The following is a 23708-nucleotide window of genomic DNA, read 5'->3' on the forward strand; positions in this document are numbered from 1 at the left end:
AATATCAGCACTTCGAGAATTTGCGAATATTTAGAATATAGTGCTATATATTCGTAATGACGAATATTAGTTTTTAGTTTTTTTTACACAGTACACATCAGGTGATAATCCCTTTACTTCTTCTAGCTTGTGGGCCAATGAGAAGGCTTTGTCATAGCTTAGCAACATCTCTAGCAACCAATAGAAAAGTTGCCTGCCCCTTACTATGCAAGTTGCACGTATTGCGAAAAAATATGCGCATCATTAATTGCCGAAAATTTATTGGAGCACTCTATCTGCATATAAAGCTATTCTAATGTTCTGCCATGTCAACCATTTTCTCCAGTCTCAGGAAACTTATACCAGCTTACAAAATGTAGCATAAGTGACCCACGCCTGTATTTCGCAAGCATTACACGAATATTACATTGCCGATTTTCGCAATCAAGAATATAATCTCGAATTCGCAAATTCAGGAATATATGACAAATATTCGCGAAATATTGGGAATTCGAATATTGCCGCTGCCGCTCATCACTAATCATAACGGGTCAGTCTGGTTCCCGTTATGCAAGACGGAAAACAAAGTCCTGTCGACAGGATTTTTTTCTCCGTTCTGCATAACGTAAACCAGACGGATCCGTTATTCCTCCCCTTTTAAAGGATTCCGTTTTTCATTTCGTCATAATAGAAGTCTATGGGCAGCATAACGGATCCGTCCTTCCAGGATTCTGTTATTTTCCATTATAACCATGTTATAACGGAAAGCCATAACGGAATCCAGAACGCAGCTGTGAACCCACTCTTATATATATATTTTTACTACTTTTGCATAATAAAGTCACATTTTATTAAAAATCTGTTATATTTTGCATTGCCATATACCAGGGCTGGCCAACCTGCGGCTCTCCAGCTGTTGCAAAACTACAACTCCCAGCATGCCCAGTCTGCCTACAGCTATTAGCCTACAGCAGGGAATGGTGGGAGTTGTAGTTTTACAACAGCTGGAGAGCCGCAGGTTGGCCAGCCCTGCCATATACTAACATCCATAACATTTACATTTTTCTGCCAATGTAGATGCCTGAGGGTTTGCCTTTTGCAGGACAGACTGTGCTTGTTATCGGTACCATTTTGGGGTTTTTAAGACTTTTTGATGACTTGATATTATGTTTTATGGGAGGCGAGGTTACAAAAAGAAAAAAGCTGTTTTGGCATAAGTTTTATTTATTTATTTTTACAGCGTTCACCTGATGGGGTAGATCATGTGATATTTGTATAGAGCCAGTTTTTACATATGCGGCGATACCAAATACATATTTTTTTTTTTTAAGTTTTATACATTGAGAGCATTTTTGGAAAAAAAATTAGTTTTTTGTGTTTCCATTTTCTTTGAGCCATATTTCTTTTTATTTTTATGGCGATGGTCTTATGTGAGGGCTCATTTTTTGTGGGATGAAGTGATGCTTTCATTGGTACCATTTTTGCTTTATATTATGGTGTGGTGACTAAAAAAAACTGGCACCATTTTTTACAGCATTCACCTGATGGGGTAGATCATGTGATATTTGGTCGTTGGTCGTTACTGACATGGCAATACCAAATATGTATTTTTTATTTATTTTTTCTATTTTTAAATGGCATCTGTTTATTTTTTAAAATTTTTATATTTTTATAAAACACTTTATTTTTATGTTTTTATTTTTACATTTTATGCCCCCCCCCCCCCCCCCCCTCCATAAGGGCATACAACAAGACCTCTGGGGGACATTCATCACATTTATATATATTTTTTTTTTACTGCTGATTTCTCCTGTAACTGGGTATGACATAGTAGTCTGAGTTACAGGGGGAATACAGTCTCCAGAAAGGCTGTACAATGCTATACAATGCTGTAAAGTCTCACTGAAGGGCTGATCGAGGTCTAAAAAAGACCTGTCAGCTCCTGCAGTGTCCTGGCCCAGACGGTCATGTGTATACTATCTCTATACACAGTGTTCCTTCAGTGCTGTGTATACAGTGATCTAGAAGAGTCAGGGACACAGAGGAACTGTCATTGCCTTCTCTATAGGGTTTCCTGCTGCCACTGACAGCTCGCCCCCCCCCCCCCCCCCCCCCCGCTCAGCAGCTCCACAATTAGTGTTCTAGAATGTCTGTTCAGAAATAAGTCTTGACCAACCGGACGTTTATAGTCTATGGACGGTCGAGAACATGTTAAAGATCGCAAAGGTAACAAAAATAACATCAGATAACTCAGGAAAACAGAAACAACAGAGAAGTCAGCAGAGAAGAATATTTGGCAGATATATAACATAAAATAATTACACTTGCACAAAAGACAGCGGAGAAGTCAGTAGAGATAAATATTTAGCAGATCTATACCTGTATGGCGAGAGGTACATACAAGCCATGATTAACTGCTGGGCAATTAAACAAGATGGCATTTAGACAAAGATGGCATTTTGACTCATGCTTACCCCAGCATGTTTATGATAGAGGACATATGTAGTCCAACGTGCCCTTATTGTGGGCTTTTTTTTTTATAAGGCCCATATTTAATAAAAGACCACAAAATTTCAGCATCTTTGTTTTGTTGGTAAACTTCGATTTCTGGGTTCTCGAATACAGATGTTTGGATGAGTGGCAAGACACTGTTGTGCTTACATGTTTCTTTGCCCCACTATTAAATCATTTAAGTTAGGAGAAAAAATACTGAAAGAAAAACCCCTTTCCTTTTAACCCATGCCGTTCACAATAAATCCTGAAAGGGCCATAAAATGAGGAATTTTTAGGTCTGTTTATGTAGATGCCAACCAGATGATGTTGCTTGCGGTACTGCCAGTTTGTTTCTGATGCTCAATGCCACCCTTGCTATGCCTCATGGTCACTGGAGGCAGATGACAAGAAGAATTGGAACTCCTCGCCACTAGCATTGACTGAACAGAGGTTTGTATATGCCTCCTCTATGGAATATATCCATTGATAAATATTCATTTATTTAAAAAAAAGGCAAGGATCAGAGTTGGGCTACTAGCGAGATATGGATAAACTTTGTTGCAACGTAGTATCTGCTAGTAACTGCCGATGATCTGAGGCAAAATAAGTGAAGACAGGCTAAGGTCAGGGTAGACTGAGTTCACTCGATATGGATAACAGGCAAAAAGTCAGACAGGCAGCATTCTCTCAATACTAATGACAGGCAGCATTGTCTTAATACAAAATACAGGCAAGAGGTCAGGGCAGGCGGCACACAGAGAAATGTGGTCAATAATAAGCTGGGTCAGCAAAGAGAAGACTAAACAGCAGAACCTATTGCTATGCAGTAGGTGAGCAGAACAAGGGGTCTCTGGGATATAAAGCGTGATGGATTGGGCACAGTAGGATACGGATAGGGCAGAGGGGGTGACAGATTGGGCACAATACAGTAAGTGTTTGGCCAGTGTGAGTGTTTCTTCCACTCTCGCAGGCTCTCCAAGCGACACATCTCTGTTCTCCTCGTCTCTATCACAAACTGAGGAGATTAGAGCTAGTGATTAGGTTTTAGCTTGGGTTTTTGGCAATCATGCTGGGACAGTTCTGATTGGTTCTGCTTAAAGGGTATCTGTCAGCAGATTTGTACCCATGAAACTGGCTAACCTATTGCTTGGCAGCTGAGGACATCTGAGTTGGTGCCATATGTGCTCGCATTGCTGAGAAAAATGATGTTTTAATACGTGCAAATGAGCCTCTAGGAGCAACGGGGTGTTGCCGTTACTCCTAGAATCTCTGCTCTCTCTGTCAAACCCTCTGCACTTTGATTGACAGGACCAGGTGTGATAATGATTTCACTTCCTGGCCCTGTCAATCAAAGTGCAAAGGGTGTGGCAGTTACAGAGAGATCGGAGCTTCTAGGTGTAGCTGCAACGCCCCCGTTGCTCCTGGAGGCTCATTTGCATATATTAAAACATCATTTTTCTCAGCAATGCAGGCACATATGAACATGGGACCAACACAGATGCCTTCAGCTGCTAAGTGCACATGTAACAGGTCAGCCATTGTCCTAGGTACAAATCTGCTGACAGATGCCCTTTAAATCACTGTTCTGTCCCTGCTCTGTCACATGCTGAGAGAGTTATTGGCAGTGCCTTCATACTATTATGGCTGTGTACAACAACAGGTTAAAGGAGTTGAACAAATGTATTCAAACATTTATTAATAATTTTATGCCAGTTCTTGGAGTGCTCTCCAAAAGTTTAAAAAGTTGGCATGGAGTAATGGCATAAACTTTTAGACAGATTTATAAATATTAAAGCCAGATTTTAGTGCAAATCTATGCCTGCTCATATGTAAATTTCATGTTCTGAGCTAAGGACAGCACCTTCTAATACATTTAGTACAATTCACTCCAATAATGTTTTTTTTGACTGCATATAAAATTAGTTAACAACTTACAATAAATTTTTATCAACAATATTTAAATGACAGGTTAAAATGATTATACAGTAGATAGCTGTGGAGATTTGCTTCCATTTAAAATTGTGGAGTACTTTAATTTATGAATGTAATTAAATTAACTGCAAATCAATGTTAGTAGTCAAAAGGACGGGATCAGCACTTTTTATATCATCTGCAAGTAACTGAGGACTATAGCACTAACACTGTAGTCACTAAACATGATCCATGGGGCATCTGTCACGTTGTGTGCAAGTGATCTCTTCTGTGCCCTTTCAGCCAATCCCGGCTTATATGTTACATACAAAGGTTCATAGGTTGAATGTGGACATAAGTACCTGTAGCTCAACTTAGGCTGGGTTCAAACTGTGTGTATAACCTACTCTATACTACTCTGAAAACTAGTGTATGTAGACTTAATAATTGTTGATAATAGCAACTCCATAATAAAGACTGCAACTCACCTAGACAGGTACATACCAGAAGATTCATTCTCTGATGTTTTCTTGTCATTGCAGTTCACCATGGTCTGAATAAGAGCAAGATCTGGTCTTATCTGCACTGCTCTTGTGATTGCCCGGGTAACTAACCCTACTGCATCTCTTATAAACTTTTCCAAACTTGGTCGGCTGACCTCACCATAGGCCAGTAACCCAGGGGGCATGCCATCTGTCTGCATCTCTTCCACGTTGAGAGGCTGTCCAACCATCCAATGAATCTCTTGTGGCTCCAGTCCACTGCCACGGGCAGCCTTGAATACTAATGAAGATCGATGTGCATCACATCCATGAAGAAGCAAGGGAATCTCAAGATCCTTTATTGCCTCAAAGTGATGATGCAGGTAAGTTCCCACAGCAGAATCATTGAGTGAGCGAATGTTGAGGATTTCACGTGTCATCATACTTGTATTAGTTGTTAGATAATCAAGAATGGTGGTGGTTTCCCATGGGTGGCAGGTGATAACCAGAAGTTCCTCCCAGCTGCTGTTTTGTAAGATGCTGCTTAAAATTTCCATGAGGGAACCCACTGAGCTTCGAGTATCCATGCGAAAGTGGAAGGGATTCTGGAAAAAAACAAGTATTATTTGCTTATAAAATGTTTCACATGTCAAGCATTAAAAACTGTACAAAACTGATGTAGAACATTAACAAATAAATACATAGATACATTATATCTACAAAGAACTTGGATTTCAGAAACAAATACATCTTTCTAAAAGAACCCACCCCCTAATTGCATTCAATACAGGCTCCCATCTGGCTCCAGTTCTTGTCATCAGTGCAGAAATCTAAAGGACCTGTGATGACATCATCATAGGTCCTGTACCACCTAGTAAAGGAACTGCACAGAGAATTGTGTAGTTCTCAGGTTAGGAAGTTTTACTGCCAGGACCTGTGATGACATAATCATCATTTCAGGTCCTGCACAATCTACTAAATGAATTGCACAGAGAATGGTTTAGTTCCCAGCTTAGGAAAGAGTATCTACCAGGACCTGTGATGACATTGTCACAGCTCCTTCAACAGCATGGACAACTGAAAGATAAGCTCTCCATTGAGTCTAGAATGGAGTGGTAAAAGGAGGTCCTCCCATGCCTAATTGATTCTCATACTTTAAAAGTGTCACATTATACATATCTGTAGCTACTGCAACTATTAAACCTTGTATCTCACATATCAGTACACTGCTATATATATTATACACACTGTACAAAAGTTTTGTGTATTAGATTGCGTTCAGATATTAGCTGCAGCATGCAGCTGTCCCTTTGTAGATGTAGGTCCCCACTTCTTTCAGTCAAAAATGTATAATGCAGCTTCTTAGTCTCTGAACCAACGAGCGGTAGTGGCATGCTTCTCGCGCCTTCAAAGAGAGTCTCAACATAGCACAGACCCGCATGTAAAATAGTTCACGCTTCTTTATTATACTTAACAAAATCGTAATCTTGAACATCACATGGAACATATGATAAAGCCCGACCCAGGTTTCACTCCTGCTTTGTCTGGGGCGTTTCAGTTTCACTTTCGGGTATGGGTGGTATTTATCACCATGTCACATCCTCTCACCTTTCATCTCATTGCTAAAAATGCCCTTATACTATTTCCTCATTATTATGGGCCTGTTTTCAGTATTGCTCAATCATTTAAATACCCATATGCATATATGTAAAACACTCATAAATAAAATAAAATAGAACAACAATCAAAACTTTCTCTTCATTTACATGTTCACCAGACTATGTTCAAAAATAGCAGTTCCGTGTGAAGCGATACTCTTGAGCGGATCAATACCCACATAATTGCCCCACATGGGCTACATGTGAATTCCTGGATACTAAGTATCCTGTAAGAAAAATGAACACTGGTATAGGCTACATCAATTGCATCAATGCAACATGGTCCCGCATCCCGCACCATTCCCTACACAGAGAGGCTCCACATGTTCTCACTGTGATCCATATCATCTTCCCACAGGACGCCGCTACACAATGTGTAAAGAGCCCTGTATCCTCATTCTTATACTGATAACTAGTACAGTTATTTTCTCCTACTTCCCTCTATGCGTACTACCCTCCTGTCCTTCCCTTACAGCCCCAATACCCCCTCCTTTTCCATAGATGTGACCTTACTATTTTAATATCCAACTATCATAATGCTATCTCCTGATATTGTGAGTACTATATACCATAAGGCCAAACAAACTATAAAGCCCTTCTTTTTCTTTCAATTAGGAACTACCTCAGTACATGTAAACAGATTTTACGTATCCCACTTTATATTTAACCCGTTGGGTTGTAATTAGTGTTCATAATATAAATCCATTCTACATCCATTTTATTTATATATTTAACAGGGTCTCCACATTTATTCCGTACTAACTCTAACCCCATAAACTCAGACCGTCTGGATTCCTATTATCAACTTTCTTAAAATGTGCGTCTCCAGCCCCTTTCTGATGTTTCTTATGTGTTCACTGATTCTTATCTTCAGTTTCCTGAGTGTTCTTCCTATGTATTAGAGTTTACAGGAACACTGCAACACGTATATAACTCCTATACTTTCACATGATAGGTGACCTTCTTCCTTATTATTTGCCGTTGCAACCGTATGCAGAAGCGGCAGCATGTGAAGATGCCTCTTATGGGCTGCGGTTCTCCTTTCTGCAACAAGCCATATATGATCTTATCTTTAATTGTTGGGGCTCATTTAAGTATAAACGGAGGTCTCTCTGGAACAGAATGGCCTAAAACCGGGTCATTTATCAAGATTCCCCAGTTTCTCTTAATTACCTGTCACTGGGCGCCAAAGGCGCACTCGGTCTCCCATCAGCCGCAGACCTGCTGCTTAGCTTCGGGAGGGAGCATCTGTGTTTGGCCTCATTCCCATGGCGGCTTTGCTAGCTGGGAGGTTCCCTGCTCCTAGGTCTGCCTTGAGCGCCGAGCTGATCACTCGGTGCTCGACTTGTCTGGCTGTCGGTCATGTGACGCTGGCCACGTCACATGACCCTCAGACCCCACTATAAATACAGGCAGCCTGCTGGCCACAGGTTGCCTGTTAATTCTAGGTTCCTGGCTATTTGTTGCACTACTGAATACTACCTGATCCTGTTCCTTGACGATCCTTTGCCTGCTCATCCTGTACTGCGCTTCTCTCCTGGTATCCTGACCCCGGCTTCCACCTGACGATTCTTTGCAGACTCCTGTTGTACTTCGTTTCTCTCCTGGTATTTGACCTCGGCTTTTCCTGACTATTCTCTGCTCATTCCTTAGTACTGCGTAGCTCTCTAGGTATTGACCCGGTCCGTTCACGTTCCGTTATTTGTCTTGTCTGTCTTCCAAGCACGTATCCTAAGTTAGGGACTGCCGTCTAGTTGTCCCCTGTTATTAGGACTTGCGAGGCAAGTAGGCAGGGCCAGGGGTGAGGGTGGAGCGCAGTGGTCACTATCCTCCCCCCTGTGTTTAGTGTACGTGACCGTCACAGATTAACAGGCCATAACCTAACCACTGTATCATGAATCCTCTGGTGACCCTGACTGACCATGTCTCTAACCTGACGCAGATGGTGCAGGAGCTAGGGGAAAAACTCTGTTCTTTTGAGCTAGGACAAGGTACTTCCATCCCTCAGGCCTCCAGTCCGCATTTAGAGCCCCAGATTAAGCTTCCTGAGCCCTTTTCTGGAGATCGGAAGAAGTTTCTTTCCTTTAAAGAAAATTGTAAACTTTTTTTCCGTTTGCGCCCCGTATCCTCTGGCCCCGAGAGTCAACGCGTGGGCTTTGTCATTTCCCGGTTACAGGGTGATCCCCAGGACTGGGCATTTTCTTTACCTGCTGACGCCAGTTGTTTAACGTCAGTGGAGTTTTTTTTTTAAGGTCCTGGGTACCCTGTATGATGAACCAGACAGGACACTAGTAGCCGAGACTGCTCTAAAGGTTCTGGTTCAGGGCGATCTACCTGCGGAGGAGTATTGCACCCAATTCCGAAGGTGGTGTGTTCCCTCAGGATGGAATGAACCAGCACTTAAGAGTCAGTTCAGGTCAGGTCAGGTCTGTCTGATAACTTAAAGGATCTTCTAGTGAGTTATCAGCTTCCAGAGACTCTAGAGGAGATGATGACCTTTGTAGTCCGACTTGACCGACAGGTTAGAGAGAGACGACAGGAACGACAGTTCTCTCCTCAGGTGGTGGTCCAGCCTGAGGTCTATCCCAAAAACAACGTTGAGGTCTCTACCGAAGAACCCATGCAGGTTGGCATGACTCAAGGGAATCTGCGCCGCAGACGTGGAGTGTGTTTTTACTGCGGAGATCCTGACCATTGGATCAACCAGTGTCCTAAGAAGGCCCTCTCCGTTAAGTCTCCCAAGGCAAGGCAACCTAAAGACCAGGTACACCCTGATATTACGAAATGTAAGCTTTTGGTACCTATAACAATATCTCTGGGGGTTAATAAATGGCCGGGTAAGGCCTTTATTGACTCTGGTTCAGCGGCCAGCTTTATTGACTGAGTACGCCATTAGACTGGGTATTCCAATTTTTTCTCTTCCTACACCTATCCATGTCATGGCTATTGATGCCACTCCCCTGGTAGGTGGTATGGTGAGGTCATGTACCTCAGAGATTTCTTTAACCGTGGGGGTGTGCCACTCTGAGAAATGTTCCCTCTTAGTCCTGGAGAACTTACCGGTCGAGGTGGTACTAGGGTTGCCTTGGCTCCGATTACACAACCCCACTATTGATTGGTCCAGGGGGGAGTTGGTGAAATGGGGGCCTAAGTGTGACTCGTGCTTGTCTGTGGTACAAGCTGGGGTCTCAGTAGAATCTGATATATTACCCATGGTCATTAGGGAATATTCTGATGTGTTCTCATCACCTACCCTGGAGGTTCTACCACCCCATAGACCTTATGATTGCGCCATAGAGTTAGTAGAAGGTGCCGGGTTTCCTAAGGGGCGTATTTATAATCTCTCTAAGCCCAAACGCAAGGCCATGGAGGATTATATTAAGGAAAGCCTCGGTAAGGGGCACATTAGACCTTCTGTCTCTCCTATGGGAGCGGGGTTTTTCTTCGTTAAGAAGAAGGATGGTGGTCTTAGGCCTTGTATCGATTACCGGAAATTGAATAAGATCACTATCCAGAATAGATACTCTCTCCCATTGATTCCGGATTTATTTAACCAGGTTCTGGGGGCAACCTGGTTTTCTAAGATTGACCTGAAAGGGGCATATAATCTAATCCGAATCAAGGAGGGAGACGAATGGAAGACGGCGTTCAATACTCCGGCAGGACACTTTGAATATCAGGTTATGCCTTTTGGACTCAGCAATGCCTCAGCTGTGTTCCAAAACTTTATGAATGATATTCTTAGAGAGTTTTTAGGTAAATTTGTCATTGTCTATCTTGACGACATTTTAATATTTTCTCCTGATTTCAAATCTCATGAGTCTCATGTTAGACAAGTATTAGAGGTGTTGAGGGAGAATCAGTTGTCCGCTAAACAAGAGAAATATGTCTTTGGTGTACAGTAGATACTGTTTCTAGGGCATGTCCTGACCCCTCACGCCTTCAAGATGGATCCTGGTAAGGTACTAGCTATTAAGGAATGGGTAAGGCCTTCATCCTTAAAGACCTTACAATGGTTCTTAGGTTTTGCCAATTACTACCGTAAATTTATTAAGAATTTTTCAGTAATTGCTAAACCGTTGACCGACCTTACTAAGAAAGGGGCGGATTTGGAGAACTGGTCTACTGAGGCCATTACTTCGTTTGAAACACTAAAAAAGGCATTCAGTAGCGCTCCCATTCTGATCCAGCCAGATCAGGAGAGACCTTTTATTGTGGAGGTGGATGCGTCTGAGGACGGCGCAGGAGCAGTCCTTTCACAAGGTGTTGCTAGTCTAACTAACCTGAGACCGTATGCATTCTTTTCCAGAAAATTTCTTCCACCCGAGAGAAACTACGACATAGGGAATCAGGAGTTGCTGGCCATTAAGTGGGCATTTGAGGAGTGGAGGCATTTTCTGGAGGGGGCAAGGCATTGTGTAACTGTTGTCACTGACCATAAGAACCTTATGTTTCTTGAATCTGCTAAGAGGTTGAATCCCTGTCAGGCTAGATGGGCACTGTTTTTTACTCGTTTTGAATTCTCCATTACTTTCAGGCCTGGAAGTAAAAACGTGAAGGCTGATGCATTATCTCGGAGCTTCCATGCTTTTCAGCCTACAGAGGCACCGCCTGAATCCATCCTACCAGCAAATATTTTCATAGCAGCCTTAACCCAAGATATCTCGGCTCTCATTAAGGCTGAACAACATCTGGCACCAGCAACCACCCCAACAGATAAGTTGTTTTTCCCCATACAATTTCGTCTCCAGCTGTTGGGTGAGTGTCATGATTCTGCCTTTTGTGGACATCCTGGTTTTGAGGGCACTAGAGAGCTGGTTTCTAGATCTTATTGGTGGCCCACTCTATTTAGAGATATCAAGTCCTACGTGTCAGCCTGTGAGGTTTGTGCTAGGTCTAAGACACCTAGGACCCTGGTCCAATATCTTGATGGACTTTATTACTGACCTGCTGCCGCGAGGTGGGGGGGGGGTGAGACTGTGGTTTGGGTAGTGGTCGTAGGTTGGCAAGATGGTTCATTTCATTCCTCTGTCTAAACTCCCGAATCCCTGGCGTCTATTTTTGTGAAAGAAATTGTACGGTTACATGGTATCCTGGAAAATCTTGTATCTGACAAGGGTGTGCAGTTTATGTCCAAAATTTGGAGGGCTTTCTGTCAAAGATGTCAGATTTTGCTGTCTTTTTCCTCCGCCAACCACCCTGAAAGTAATGGGCAGACTGAACGCCTTAATCAGTCTGTGGAACAATTCCTGAGGTCGTATGTTGCTGATGACCAGTAATTATGGGTTAAATACCTTCCGTTGGCTGAATTTGCTTTGAATAACCGTGTTAATTCTTCTGCTGGGGTCTCCCCTTTCTTTTGTAACCATGATTTTCATCCCCGTTTTCATTCTGGGTCGTCCGTCTCCTCCTTTAACCCTGAAGCGGATAAACTCTCCTCCGAACTGTGCACAGTTTGGGCCTGGGTTCAATCGAACCTAGAAAAGGCTCAAAGTTCTCAAAAACTCAAGGCCGATAGGAGACGTTCCAAGGGGGTGAACTTTCAGGTTGGGGATAAAGTATGGTTGTCCTCCAAGAATCTATCTCTCAAGGTAGCTTCTAGAAAATTTGCTCCTCGTTTTATTGGACCGTATAAGATCACGGAGGTGATTAATCCGGTATCATTTAAGTTGGAGCTGCCCGAGTCGTTCCACATTCATAATGTATTTCATAAATCTCTACGTAAAAAGTATTTTGAACCTGTTGTACCGTTGAAAGCCTCGCCTCCGCCGATTCTTGTTAGTGATGCTGTCGAGTATGTGGTGTCTAAGATAGTGGATGTCAGGAGAGTGCGTAATTCCTTACAGTACCTTATTCACTGGAAGGGGTATGGACCCGAAGAGAGATCTTGGGTACCCGTCAGGGAGATTCATGCTCCTAGACTTGTTCAAAAATTTCATTTAGAACACCCTGAAAGGCCATCGCCTGAAGTCTTGGGTCCGGTGGCCCCTCGTAAAAGGGGGGGTACTGTCACGGGGCGCCAAAGGCGCACTCGGTCTCCCATCAGCCGCAGACCTGCTGCTTAGCTTCGGGAGGGAGCATCTGTGTTTGGCCTCGTTCCCATGGCGGCTTTGCTAGCTGGGAGGCTCCCTGCTCCTAGGTCTGCCTCGAGCGCCGAGCTGATCACTCGGTGCTCGACTTGTCTGTCACATGACCCTCAGACCCCACTATAAATACAGGCAGCCTGCTGGCCACAGGTTGCCTGTTAATTCTAGGTTCCTGGCTATTTGTTGGACTACTGAATACTACCTGATCCTGTTCCCTGACGATCCTTTGCCTGCTCCTCCTGTACTGCGCTTCTCTCCTGGTATCCTGACCCCGGCTTCCACCTGACAATTCTTTGCGGACTCCTGTTGTACGTCGTTTCTCTCCTGGTATTTGACCTTGGCTTTTCCTGACTATTGTCTGCTCATTCCTTAGTACTGCGTAGCTCTCTAGGTATTGACCCGGTCCGTTCACGTTCCGTTATTTGTCTTGTCTGTCTTCCCAGCACGTATCCTAAGTTAGGGACTGCCGTCTAGTTGTCCCCTGTCATTAGGACTTGTGAGGCAAGTAGGCAGGGCCAGAGTTGAGGGTGGAGCGCAGTGGTCACTATCCTCCCCCCTGCGTGTAGTTTACGTGACCGTCACATTACCTCTTTGATCTGAGGACACATTGTGGAGTATTGCGTAGCGAAGGCAAACCTATATTTACCACTGTCGGTTTTTATTTTTAATAAAGTATAATAAAGAAGTGTGAACTATTTTACATGCGGGTCTGTGCTCTGTTGATACTCTCTTTGAAGGCGTGAGAAGCATACCACTACCACTTGTTGGTTCAGAGACTAAGAAGCTGCGAAGGAGGAAGGATAAGGAGATTTGAGGAAGCAGCATAAAAAGAGCCAGTGATTTTTGTGTTACCCCTAAGCTTTCCTTTTATTACAGTGCGGACCCTAACCCCTTTTTTATACGATCTATACACACTGCATCTATTATACCTCGTACCTTTCACATCAGTACACTGCTGTATATACTGCAGTGTGTACAGATATATAGTATATTCAGCAGTGTACTGATATGTGAGGAACGAGTTGTAATTTATACCTCATACCTCACATATCAGCACACTGTTGCATATACTTTATATCTGGGGTTGTGAGGGGACTTCCTGGTGGTATTTATTTGGTGCTGTTGGGGAGATACTGTATTTTGTGCTGGAATGTTGTATTTATATAGTGAAGTTGGGGTGGTGATTTGCCAATGTACTCTGGTATCGGACGCTGCTGAGGAAGTATTTTGAGCTTCATCATATGTGTTGCTGTTGGGGAGGTAAAGAATGTCCCTAACCATGTGATTAGGCATTTTTGTGTTCCACTTTTATTTCCTTTCTTGAATTGATGGTTTACATAGGAACATGACCTCACCTTTGCAGTGTGCATTGCACACCATTATTTTTATGCAATCTCATATGTGGCTGGTGAGATTTGTGTGCCATGGCTATTTTTTTATTCCAATACAACCCTAATGGCACATGATATGACACGTAGCAGCATGCACAGTTTATGAAGCAAGGGGAGGGGCCAATAATGGGTAGTGGGAGGGGCTATGGATTTGGCATGGTGGGCCAATATTGAATCTTGCTATGGGGCCTAATGATTTCTATGTACGCCCCTACTGTCACCTGTAATATTATTACACTCCAGAGATAGATACAGTCCCCTCTTGAACTCTTAGTGAATTCACCATCACCACCTCAGAGAGTTCCATAGTCTCACTGCTCTGACCGTAAAGAATCCTCTTCTATACAGGGAGTGCAGAATTATTAGGCAAGTTGTATTTTTGAGGATTCATTTTAATATTGAACAACAACCATGTTCTCAATGAACCCAAAAAGCTCATTAATATCAAAGCTGAATATTTTTGGAAGTAGTTTTTAGTTTGTTTTTAGTTTTAGCTATTTTAGGGGGACATCTGTGTGTGCAGGTGACTATTACTGTGCATAATTATTAGGCAACTTAACAAAAAACAAATATATACCCATTTCAATTATTTATTTTTACCAGTGAAACCAATATAACATCTTAACATTCACAAATATACATTTCTGACATTCAAAAACAAAACAAAAACAAATCAGTGACCAATATAGCCACCTTTCTTTGCAAGGACACTCAAAAGCCTGCCATCCATGGATTCTGTCAGTGTTTTTATCTGTTCACCATCAACATTGCGTGCAGCAGCAACCACAGCCTCCCAGACACTGTTCAGAGAGGTGTACTGTTTTCCCTCCTTGTAAATCTCACATTTGATGATGGACCACAGGTTCTCAATGGGGTTCAGATCAGGTGAACAAGGAGGCCATGTCATTAGATTTTCTTCTTTTATACCCTTTCTTGCCAGCCACGCTGTGGAGTACTTGGACGTGTGTGATGGAGCATTGTCCTGCATGAAAATCATGTTTTTCTTGAAGGATGCAGACTTCTTCCTGTACCACTGCTTGAAGAAGGTGTCTTCCAGAAACTGGCAGTAGGACTGGGAGTTGAGCTTGACTCCATCCTCAACCCGAAAAGGCCCCACAAGCTCATCTTTGATGATACCAGCCCAAACCAGTACTCCACCTCCACCTTGCTGGCGTCTGAGTCGGACTGGAGCTCTCTGCCCTTTACCAATCCAGCCACGGGCCCATCCATCTGGCCCATCAAGACTCACTCTCATTTCATCAGTCTTGAGATATTTCTTGGCCCAGTCTTGACGTTTCAGCTTGTGTGTCTTGTTCAGTAGTGGTCTTCTTTCAGCCTTTCTTACCTTGGCCATGTCTCTGAGTATTGCACACCTTGTGCTTTTGGGCACTCCAGTGATGTTGCAGCTCTGAAATATGGCCAAACTGGTGGCAAGTGGCATCTTGGCAGCTGCACGCTTGACTTTTCTCAGTTCATGGGCAGTTATTTTGCGCCTTGGTTTTTCCACACGCTTCTTGCGACCCTGTTGACTATTTTGAATGAAACGCTTGATTGTTTGATGATCACGCTTCAGAAGCTTTGCAATTTTAAGAGTGCTGCATCCCTCTGCAAGATATCTCACTATTTTTGACTTTTCTGAGCCTGTCAAGTCCTTCTTTTGACCCATTTTGCCAAAGGAAAGGAAGTTGCCTAATAATTATGCACACCTAATATAGGGTGTTGATGTCATTAGACCACACCCCTTCTCATTACAGAGATGCACATCACCTAATATGCTTAATTGGTAGTAGGCTTTCGAGCCTATACAGCTTGGAGTAAGACAACATGCATAAAGAGGATGATGTGGTCAAAATACTCATTTGCCTAATAATTCTGCACGCAGTGTATTTGTTTAGAAATCTTCTTTCCTCCAGACGCAGAGGATTTCCCCTCATCACAGTCACAGTCCTGGGGATAAATAGACGATGAAAGAGATCTCTCTACTGACCCCTGATATATTTATACATAGTTATTAGATCTCCCCTCATCTTTTTTCCAAACTAAATAAAACTAATTTTGATAATATTTCTGGCTACTGTAGTCCAATTATTCCAGTTATTACTTTAGTTACCCTTTTTGAACCCTCTCCAGCTCTGCTATGTCTGCCTTGTTCACAGGAGCCCAGAACTGTACACAGTACTCCTTGTGTGGTCTGACTAGTGATTTGTAAAGTGGCAGGACTATGTTCTCATCACGGGCATCTATGCCCCTTTTGATGCATCCATTATCTTATTGGCCTTGGCAGCACCTGACTGACACTGGTTTCTACAGTCAAGTTTGCAAGTCCACTAAGATTCCGAAGTCCTTTTCCATGTCATTGTTACCCAGTGTTTTACCATTTATTATGTAATGGTTGTGTATTCTTCCTTACCATATACATAATCTTACATTTGTCAGTGTTAAAACTGATCTGCCACTTTTCTGCCCAAGCCTCTAATCTATCCAAATCCATCTGTAGCAGTATACTGTCCTCTTTTCTGTTAATTAATTTACATAGTTTAGTGTCCACTTCAAAAATTGATATTTCATTGTGCAACCCTCCTACAAGATCATTACATACATTTTCCCCAGTCAAAGCATTCTCATTTTATATACTAACTTTTTATGTGGCACAGTATAAAATGCTTTTAAGAAGTTAATATATATGAAATCCATTGACTCACCCCAGTCAAGTCTACTGTAGAAATTACCTCCCTATAGAATTTGACAGGATCGATCCCTCATGAAGCTGTGCTGATACAGAGATATATGCTTATTTTCATTTAGATACTTTAGTATATCATTTGTTTGAAAACCTTCAAACAGTTTACCCACAACAGCTGTTTAACACAGCCCTTAAAGGGATTCTGTCATCAGATTTAACCCCTCTAACCTAAACATATGCTCATGTCCAGACTAATAAAAATAATCCTAAGCTCGCCTTATTAAACCTCACTGTAGCTCTATTTGCCCAAAAAAAAATGGTTTTTATAACCTGTCAATCACTTACTTAAGGTGCCCAAGGGGAGGTCCGTTAATACAGGGTGCCCAGCCGTCCGGTGCCCAGGGCCGCCTTCCCTGTCTTCAGCGCCGCATTTCCTGTCTTCAGCGCCGCCTTCTACAGCTCAGCGCCGCCTCCGCAATCCTCCCCGTCGCTCTTCCAGATCCCGCGCCTGAGTGAAGTGTGCATGCGCCGGCCTGATGCGCATTTCGCTGAACGAAGCCGCTGCCAGGAGTCCGCACGGGCGCATCATGCTGAGCCTAGTGCGCAGGCGTGGGATCTGGAAGAGGGACGGGGAGGATTGCGGAGGCGGCGCTGAGCTGTAGAAGGCGGCGCTGAAGACAGGGAATGCGGAGCTGAAGACAGGGAAGGTGGCCCTAGGCACCGGACAGCGAGGGGTGCGGCTGGGCACCCTGCATTAACGGACATCCCCTTGGGCAACTTAAGTAAGTGATTGACAGGTTATAAAAACCAGTTTTTTGGGCAAATAGAGCCACAGTGAGGTTTAATAAGGCCAGCTTAGGATTCTTTTTATTAGTCTGGACATGAGCATATGTTTTGGTTAGAGGGGTTAAATCTGATGACAGAATCCCTTTAAATATCGGAAATAAGGGTCTATTTATGACATCACTTAATTCTCTTACGATACGGGGGTGTACGCCATCAGAACCCGGTGATTTGTCTATTTTAATCTTTTTAAGACAACTGCACTTTTAATGGTGAGTTTACTTTTACACTCTGCAGTTCATCTGACATTTTATTTTCTTCAGTGAATACAGTGGAGATTTTTTTTTTTTTTTTTTTATAGATTTGCTTTCTTTTCATCGCACACTACAACTCCTCCTTCATCACTCTGTGAAGGGACAGCACTTTTATCTAATTGAAGAACATTTTTAGGGTTAGTTTGGCACTCAGTCTCTCTGTCTCCAGCTTGGCTGCTTTTATCTGTATTTTACATATTACGCAATACATAATACGTATTCCAATTTTTTCGTAAACATTTTTTTGTGCTTCCTCGCTACCTTCCTGTTTTAGTGATTTAAATACTTTCTTTTTGTCATTATATATATATTTATCCACAGTTTTTTTTCTTGTTTCTCACCCTTTTATTCCCATAGGGTGTGTTTCTCTTATAATGACAGTTTAGGATGCTTTTAAAAATATCGCATTTTGTGGCTGCATTTTTTTTTTTGAGGACATTGTCCCAGTTGCTGAATTTAACTACCTCTCTTAGGCTACTTTTACACTCGCGTTTTGGGCGGATCCGTTACAATAATACAACCGCATGCATCCGTCATGAACGGATCCGTTTGTATTATCTGTAACATAGCCAAGACGGATCCGTCATGAACTCCATTGAAAGTCAATGGGAAACGGATCAATTTTCTATTGTGCCAGATTGTGTCAGAGAAAATGGATCTGTCCCCATTGACTTACATTGTGTTCCAAGAAGGATCCATTTGGCTCAGTTTCGTCAAGAGGACAGCAAAACGATGCAGGCAGCGTTTTGGTGTCCGCCTCCAGAGCGGAATGGAGACTATTCAGAGGCAAACTGATTCATTCTGAGCGGATCCTTTTCTATTCAGAATGCATTAGGGCAAAACTGATCCGTTTTGGACCGCTTGTGAGAGCCCATGACGGATCTCACAAAGGGAAAGCCAAAATGCGAGTGTGAAAGTAGCCTTAGCTGGTCAAATTTAGCTTTTTGGAAGTTCATTGTTTTTGTGCGTCCCTCTTTTGAATGACAATTGGAAGGTTATTATTTTATGGTCACTATTTTCTCCAACCTGCATTTCTGTTCTGTCAGGTCTATTGGTTAATACTTAGTTCAGTATAGTCGTCCCTCTAGTCAGATCCTGACTCAGTTGGGAAAGGTCATTGGCTATTGCCAAGAACCTGTTTCCTTTATGAGATCTGTTTCCCAGTCTATATCTAGGAAGTTGAAGTTTCCCATAATAACGACCTCATTATGATTTTCCACCTCATTGCCACCTATTTCCCTTAGTAGTAGATTTTCTGTGGACTTTTATCTCACCCAGCTGAGGATTCTTAGTAAAATTTACTCCTCTTCCAGTATTTTACCACAGCACACATTGGGGCACATTTATTAAGACCGGCGTTTTCAACGCCCACCCTCTAACAAAGCCTTTTAAAAGCCTTTTATTAAAGACTCCATTTTATACTGGAAGAATATATGCCGGATTTTGGCTGCACTTTTTGATGACCTTCACAAGTCCAATTAGGCCAATTAGGACTGATTAGTATACGTATATGAAATTGACCATTGTTTCTTACATATTTTAGTAAATTGCAGAAGTCGCAATCTGAATGCCCAATGCCAGTGGTGGTGAACCTACTACATTACTCTGTAATAGTATAGGGCAGGAGATAAAGAATGAAATAGCATTTGAAAATGATAAGAAAGACCTCAAGAGAATGCAAAAAGTAAAGATCAAGGAATTATCCAAGTTCAATAATACACATCTGCTTTTTTATGGAAACTGTGCCATACCCGAACATGTGTTGTGTTTGGTTTTGAAGCTCCTCTCTTTTGAAGTGCATGGGGCTGAGCTGTAATACCAAGAGGCGCCATCTTTTGGAAACCAAATTTTACTAAAACTCTTCAACTCTTTTCCTTAAACCCAAGTCCAATCATAGCGATTGTGCCTCAGTTTGCTAAAAAATATATTTTATTAAGGAAGACAACACTACAAGTATTAAGCAAATATATTGCTGCATTTGTGGGAGGGGAGGCTGATTACAAGGCTATTCATACGTACCTGTGGGCCCAGGCTGGCTGATTACAAGGCTATTTATAGGCACCTATGGGCCCAGGCTGACGCCGATTCAGCTGATTTCACTACCTCTGAGTCAGCGCTAGGATACAGCAGCATGGTGTGGAGGCTCCTTACGGCTGGGCGACGGCAGAATGTCTCAGGAGGGTGCTGGTATTCATGGTAGGATCGGAGTTGTTTGCACGGGACCCACGCTGCGGTCCGCGACATGTAGCGCTCTGGGATGAAGCAGAGTTTGGGCGCTAATGGTCGAACCATGGTTGTTTGTATTGTTTGTCTGGCTATTCAGAGGCCTGTTGGGGCCATTGCATACAGTTATTGGGGTAGCATGTGCTTAGAGTAGGCATGGTTTGTATGTTTTCTGATACCTGGTTTACATGCGGGGCGCGTGTCTGCAGTTGGTATAAGTGATGGTAAATGTGGATCAATGGTCGATTTAAAAAAAAAAAAAAATAAAATAAAACTCCTGCAGCATCATGTGGAGGTTCGGTTGCGCCTGGGCAATGGCAGAAGGTGCCAGGCGAGTGCTGGCATTCACGGTAGGATCGGACTTGGTTACACGGTCCGTGACTTGTAGCGCTCCTGGGGCGAAGGGGGTTGGGCGCTAATGGTCAAATGATCGTGGTTAGGATTGTTACCTTCAAAGCTACGTCCGTGTGTCTGCATTTACATTTTGTCCTATACGCCATTCACTACTAGAGCTGCGTTCATGCGTCTGCTGTTGCATTACATTAATACTCTGCTCACTTTCAGATTGCATTCATACGGCTGCTTTATACCATGCTCCTCATACTCATACTCAGAGCTGTGCCCATACCATGTTTTTAGGCACCACTCACATCCAGAGCTGCATTCACACACTTGTTCTTACATCAAGTATTATACTCTGCTTCCACTTAAAGCTGCATTTCTTTTCATTGCTACATAAAGGTTACTCAGTATTCTTACTAGGGCTATCAGCACACCGCTCTGATACTGCTCTTCCGATAAACATAGCTGCTTTCTTTTCAGGCTTACGTTTCTTTCCTCTGTGGTTTGTTACATTCCTTAGGCCTACCTTTTTCTATTTACTTGGGGGGAAGAGAGAAGAAAAAATAAATAAAATTGGTGGTGTTCTTTAGTCCTGGTTTGCATTCACTCAGACTGGTCTCCTTTACTTCTGGTTCGCATTCACTCAGATTGATCTCCCGCCTAGGGTGACCACATTTCCTAACTGCCATTCAGGGACACTTACTTTCACAAGTGCATTTGACCGATTCCAAACTCTCGCCTACACAGAGTACAATATGCTCTATGATTGTTACCAATCACTGCGGTTATGCAAGTGTAAGTTGTTTTCCATGAGTCTCGGAATCGGCACATTCGCTTTATCTTTTTTGATTTTGCTGCTTCTGAAGAAGTCGAAGGCCCCTGTTCATCACTGCTGCTATCCATATTGGAATGGTTTAGCACTAGTTGCGTGATTCATGTAGCAGTTGGTTCTGATCAGAAGACAAAGACAACAGAAGAGATACTTTATGAACTTCCGGCTCTCTAACATCATGCTTCCTAACAGTCCAGATTTTAGGTTCCTGTCCCGCCATCCCAAACTTGTTCCCTGGTGTCCTGCTTTTGGAACCAAGGAACTGTCCCCAAAAACTGTAGCCAGACACACTACATCCATGTACCCTGCCAGCAAAATTATTATTATTTTATTATTTATATAGCGCCAGCAAATTCCGTAGCGCTGTACAATGGGTCGACTAACAGAACAAAACAATATTCCAGACTTGCATGCCCTAACATCTACATATCCATTGCTTATATGTTGCCTGAGCCTCTCTACATTTATCTTTTAATTTGCACTTACATTCCATTTCCTGCCTCTAATTCCATGTAGTAACTAACTTAGTACATGTTTCACAAGTCACACAACATCCGATCCAACTTTCTAAGAAATAAATATTTGCTGCCCTAAACCCAAAGAAGAGGCAGACATCATTATTCATTGCAAAGTTAAACTTACATTTTGTCCTCTTTAATGCTGATAACGGCCGCACAGTTACAGGCACAGTAGAGATCCTGGCCAGTCCGAAGTCACGTGAGTCTAAGATCATCACGCGGTCGCGCTACTCGGCCGCGCAGCAAGGCAGGGGAGGAGCCACACACACACACAGGACAGTACTATGCGATGCCGATCTGATTCGGCGATCGCATAGTATAAAGAAGTGACTGTCACAACAGCAGTGGTCGGTGGCTCAGGTCATTCCGGGACACTGCATTGTCCTGGAATGAGGGTGACCGGGACCTGGGACAGACTCTCCAAATGCGGGACACGTAGTCACCCTAAGTTCTACTTGTGCTGATAACAGTCCAAGATCTTGGTGTCAGGTTCCCTTTAAAGGGGTTATCCAATAGTACAAATACACCCCCCCCCCCACAATGCCAGGCCCCTCCTATAGACGATACTTACCTGGTCCCCGGCACCCGCATCCCTCCGGATCTCTGCACGGCCACCTCTGAATCTCCCCGTGGCTCGGATCAAAACCTCCGGCGACGAGGGGAGCAGCCAATAGCAGGCCGTGACAGGGACCAGACTCCCTAGAGTCACCCGCGATGCTAGGGAGGCTGGTCACGGTCACAACCTGCTATTAGCTGCTTATTAACCCCTCCGTCGTGGAATGTTTTGATGTGAGCAACCAGGAGATGGAGCTGTGGCCATGCAGGGAACCGGAGGGACGCGGGTGGCAGGGACCGGGTAAGTATCTTCTATAGGAGGGGCCCGAGCATTGTGGGGTGTATTTTTACTATTGCATAACCCCTTTAAGGAATTTGTGTGTTATTTAATAATACTAATGCTTTTATTTGTTAATATGCTTACAGCGTTTTCATCAAATAAAGCTTTGTTTGGCAGAATAGAGGTTAAAGTGATTGATGCGATTACACGAGATAACCCTATTTTCTCGGTTTTGTAAGCGTTTTATGACATATTGTGTAACTGTGTAAATAACATTTAATCCATGTATTTATTGTTTTGATAAATTTAATTTTATAAAATATCACAAGCACGCTGAAAACTTCCCAGAAGCCTCTAATTGTCTTATGAACATCCCCTCAAGATATCCAGTTATGGCATATGAACGTCATAGAGAGGGATCCCCTGCTCAGCGCCCCCTGTGTGAACCAGAGAGGATAGCTGCTAACAGAGAGTAGCTCTCACTCTGGCAGGTGGGGCCCAGTTGTTTCACGGTCGGCCATATGTTTGAACAGCCAGCTTGTAATACCACACTTCACCTGCAGGACAATTGTATGGCTAGTTCAAAGGGGTTATATGACAGTAAACTTTTTTAACAGACCTCTTCAAAGTGGCTGGACCCACCATGGGGTTCATACTTACCCGGTCCCCTGTTGCTCGATTCCGGCTGCATTGCTCCACGGCAACTTCCGCAGGTCCACGGTCTCTGGGAATCAACATCACGTTGAGGGTCATCACCTGACCGTTGCGGCCAGGCACCGCAGTACGTCACGGTGTCATGTGCTGCATGGGTGACTGGTCACCACTGCAGCCAGTGATTGGCTGTAGTAGTCACGTGACTTGTCAACAGGGTGTTGCGGAGGTGGCCATGGAGCGATGCAGCTGGAATCCAGCAGCGGGGGTTCAGCCACTCTGAAGAGGTCCAAGAAACAAGTTTATTGTTGGATAACCCCTTTAAACTTTCCCCAGCAGTGTCAGCTGTTCTTTTGGGGTTTCAGAATCCGATCTTATGGCCAGTGGACAATGTAAAATGTGATTTGTCTGTCGGTCGGCGGCTCAGGTCATTCCGGGACACTGCATTGTCCCGGAATGAGGGTGACCGGGACCCGGGACAGACTCTCCAAATGCGGGACTGTCCCGGGTGATCCGGGACACGTGGT

At 43.4% G+C, this 23708-nt stretch overlaps 1 protein-coding gene across 1 annotated transcript in view; it reads right to left on the minus strand.

Annotated features, from left to right (window-relative positions):
* The window catches only part of GRIN3B (glutamate ionotropic receptor NMDA type subunit 3B), a 145595-nt gene that overhangs the window by 75177 nt on the left and 46710 nt on the right, over positions 1–23708 (minus strand). Inside the window, exon 2 of the mRNA XM_040420411.1 lies at positions 4872–5470. Coding sequence (XP_040276345.1) covers positions 4872–5470 — 599 coding nt within the window. The remainder of the gene's footprint in view (positions 1–4871; positions 5471–23708) is intronic.

The sequence above is a fragment of the Bufo bufo genome, chromosome 2, assembly GCF_905171765.1.
Source record: "Bufo bufo chromosome 2, aBufBuf1.1, whole genome shotgun sequence".
NCBI lineage: Eukaryota > Metazoa > Chordata > Amphibia > Anura > Bufonidae > Bufo > Bufo bufo.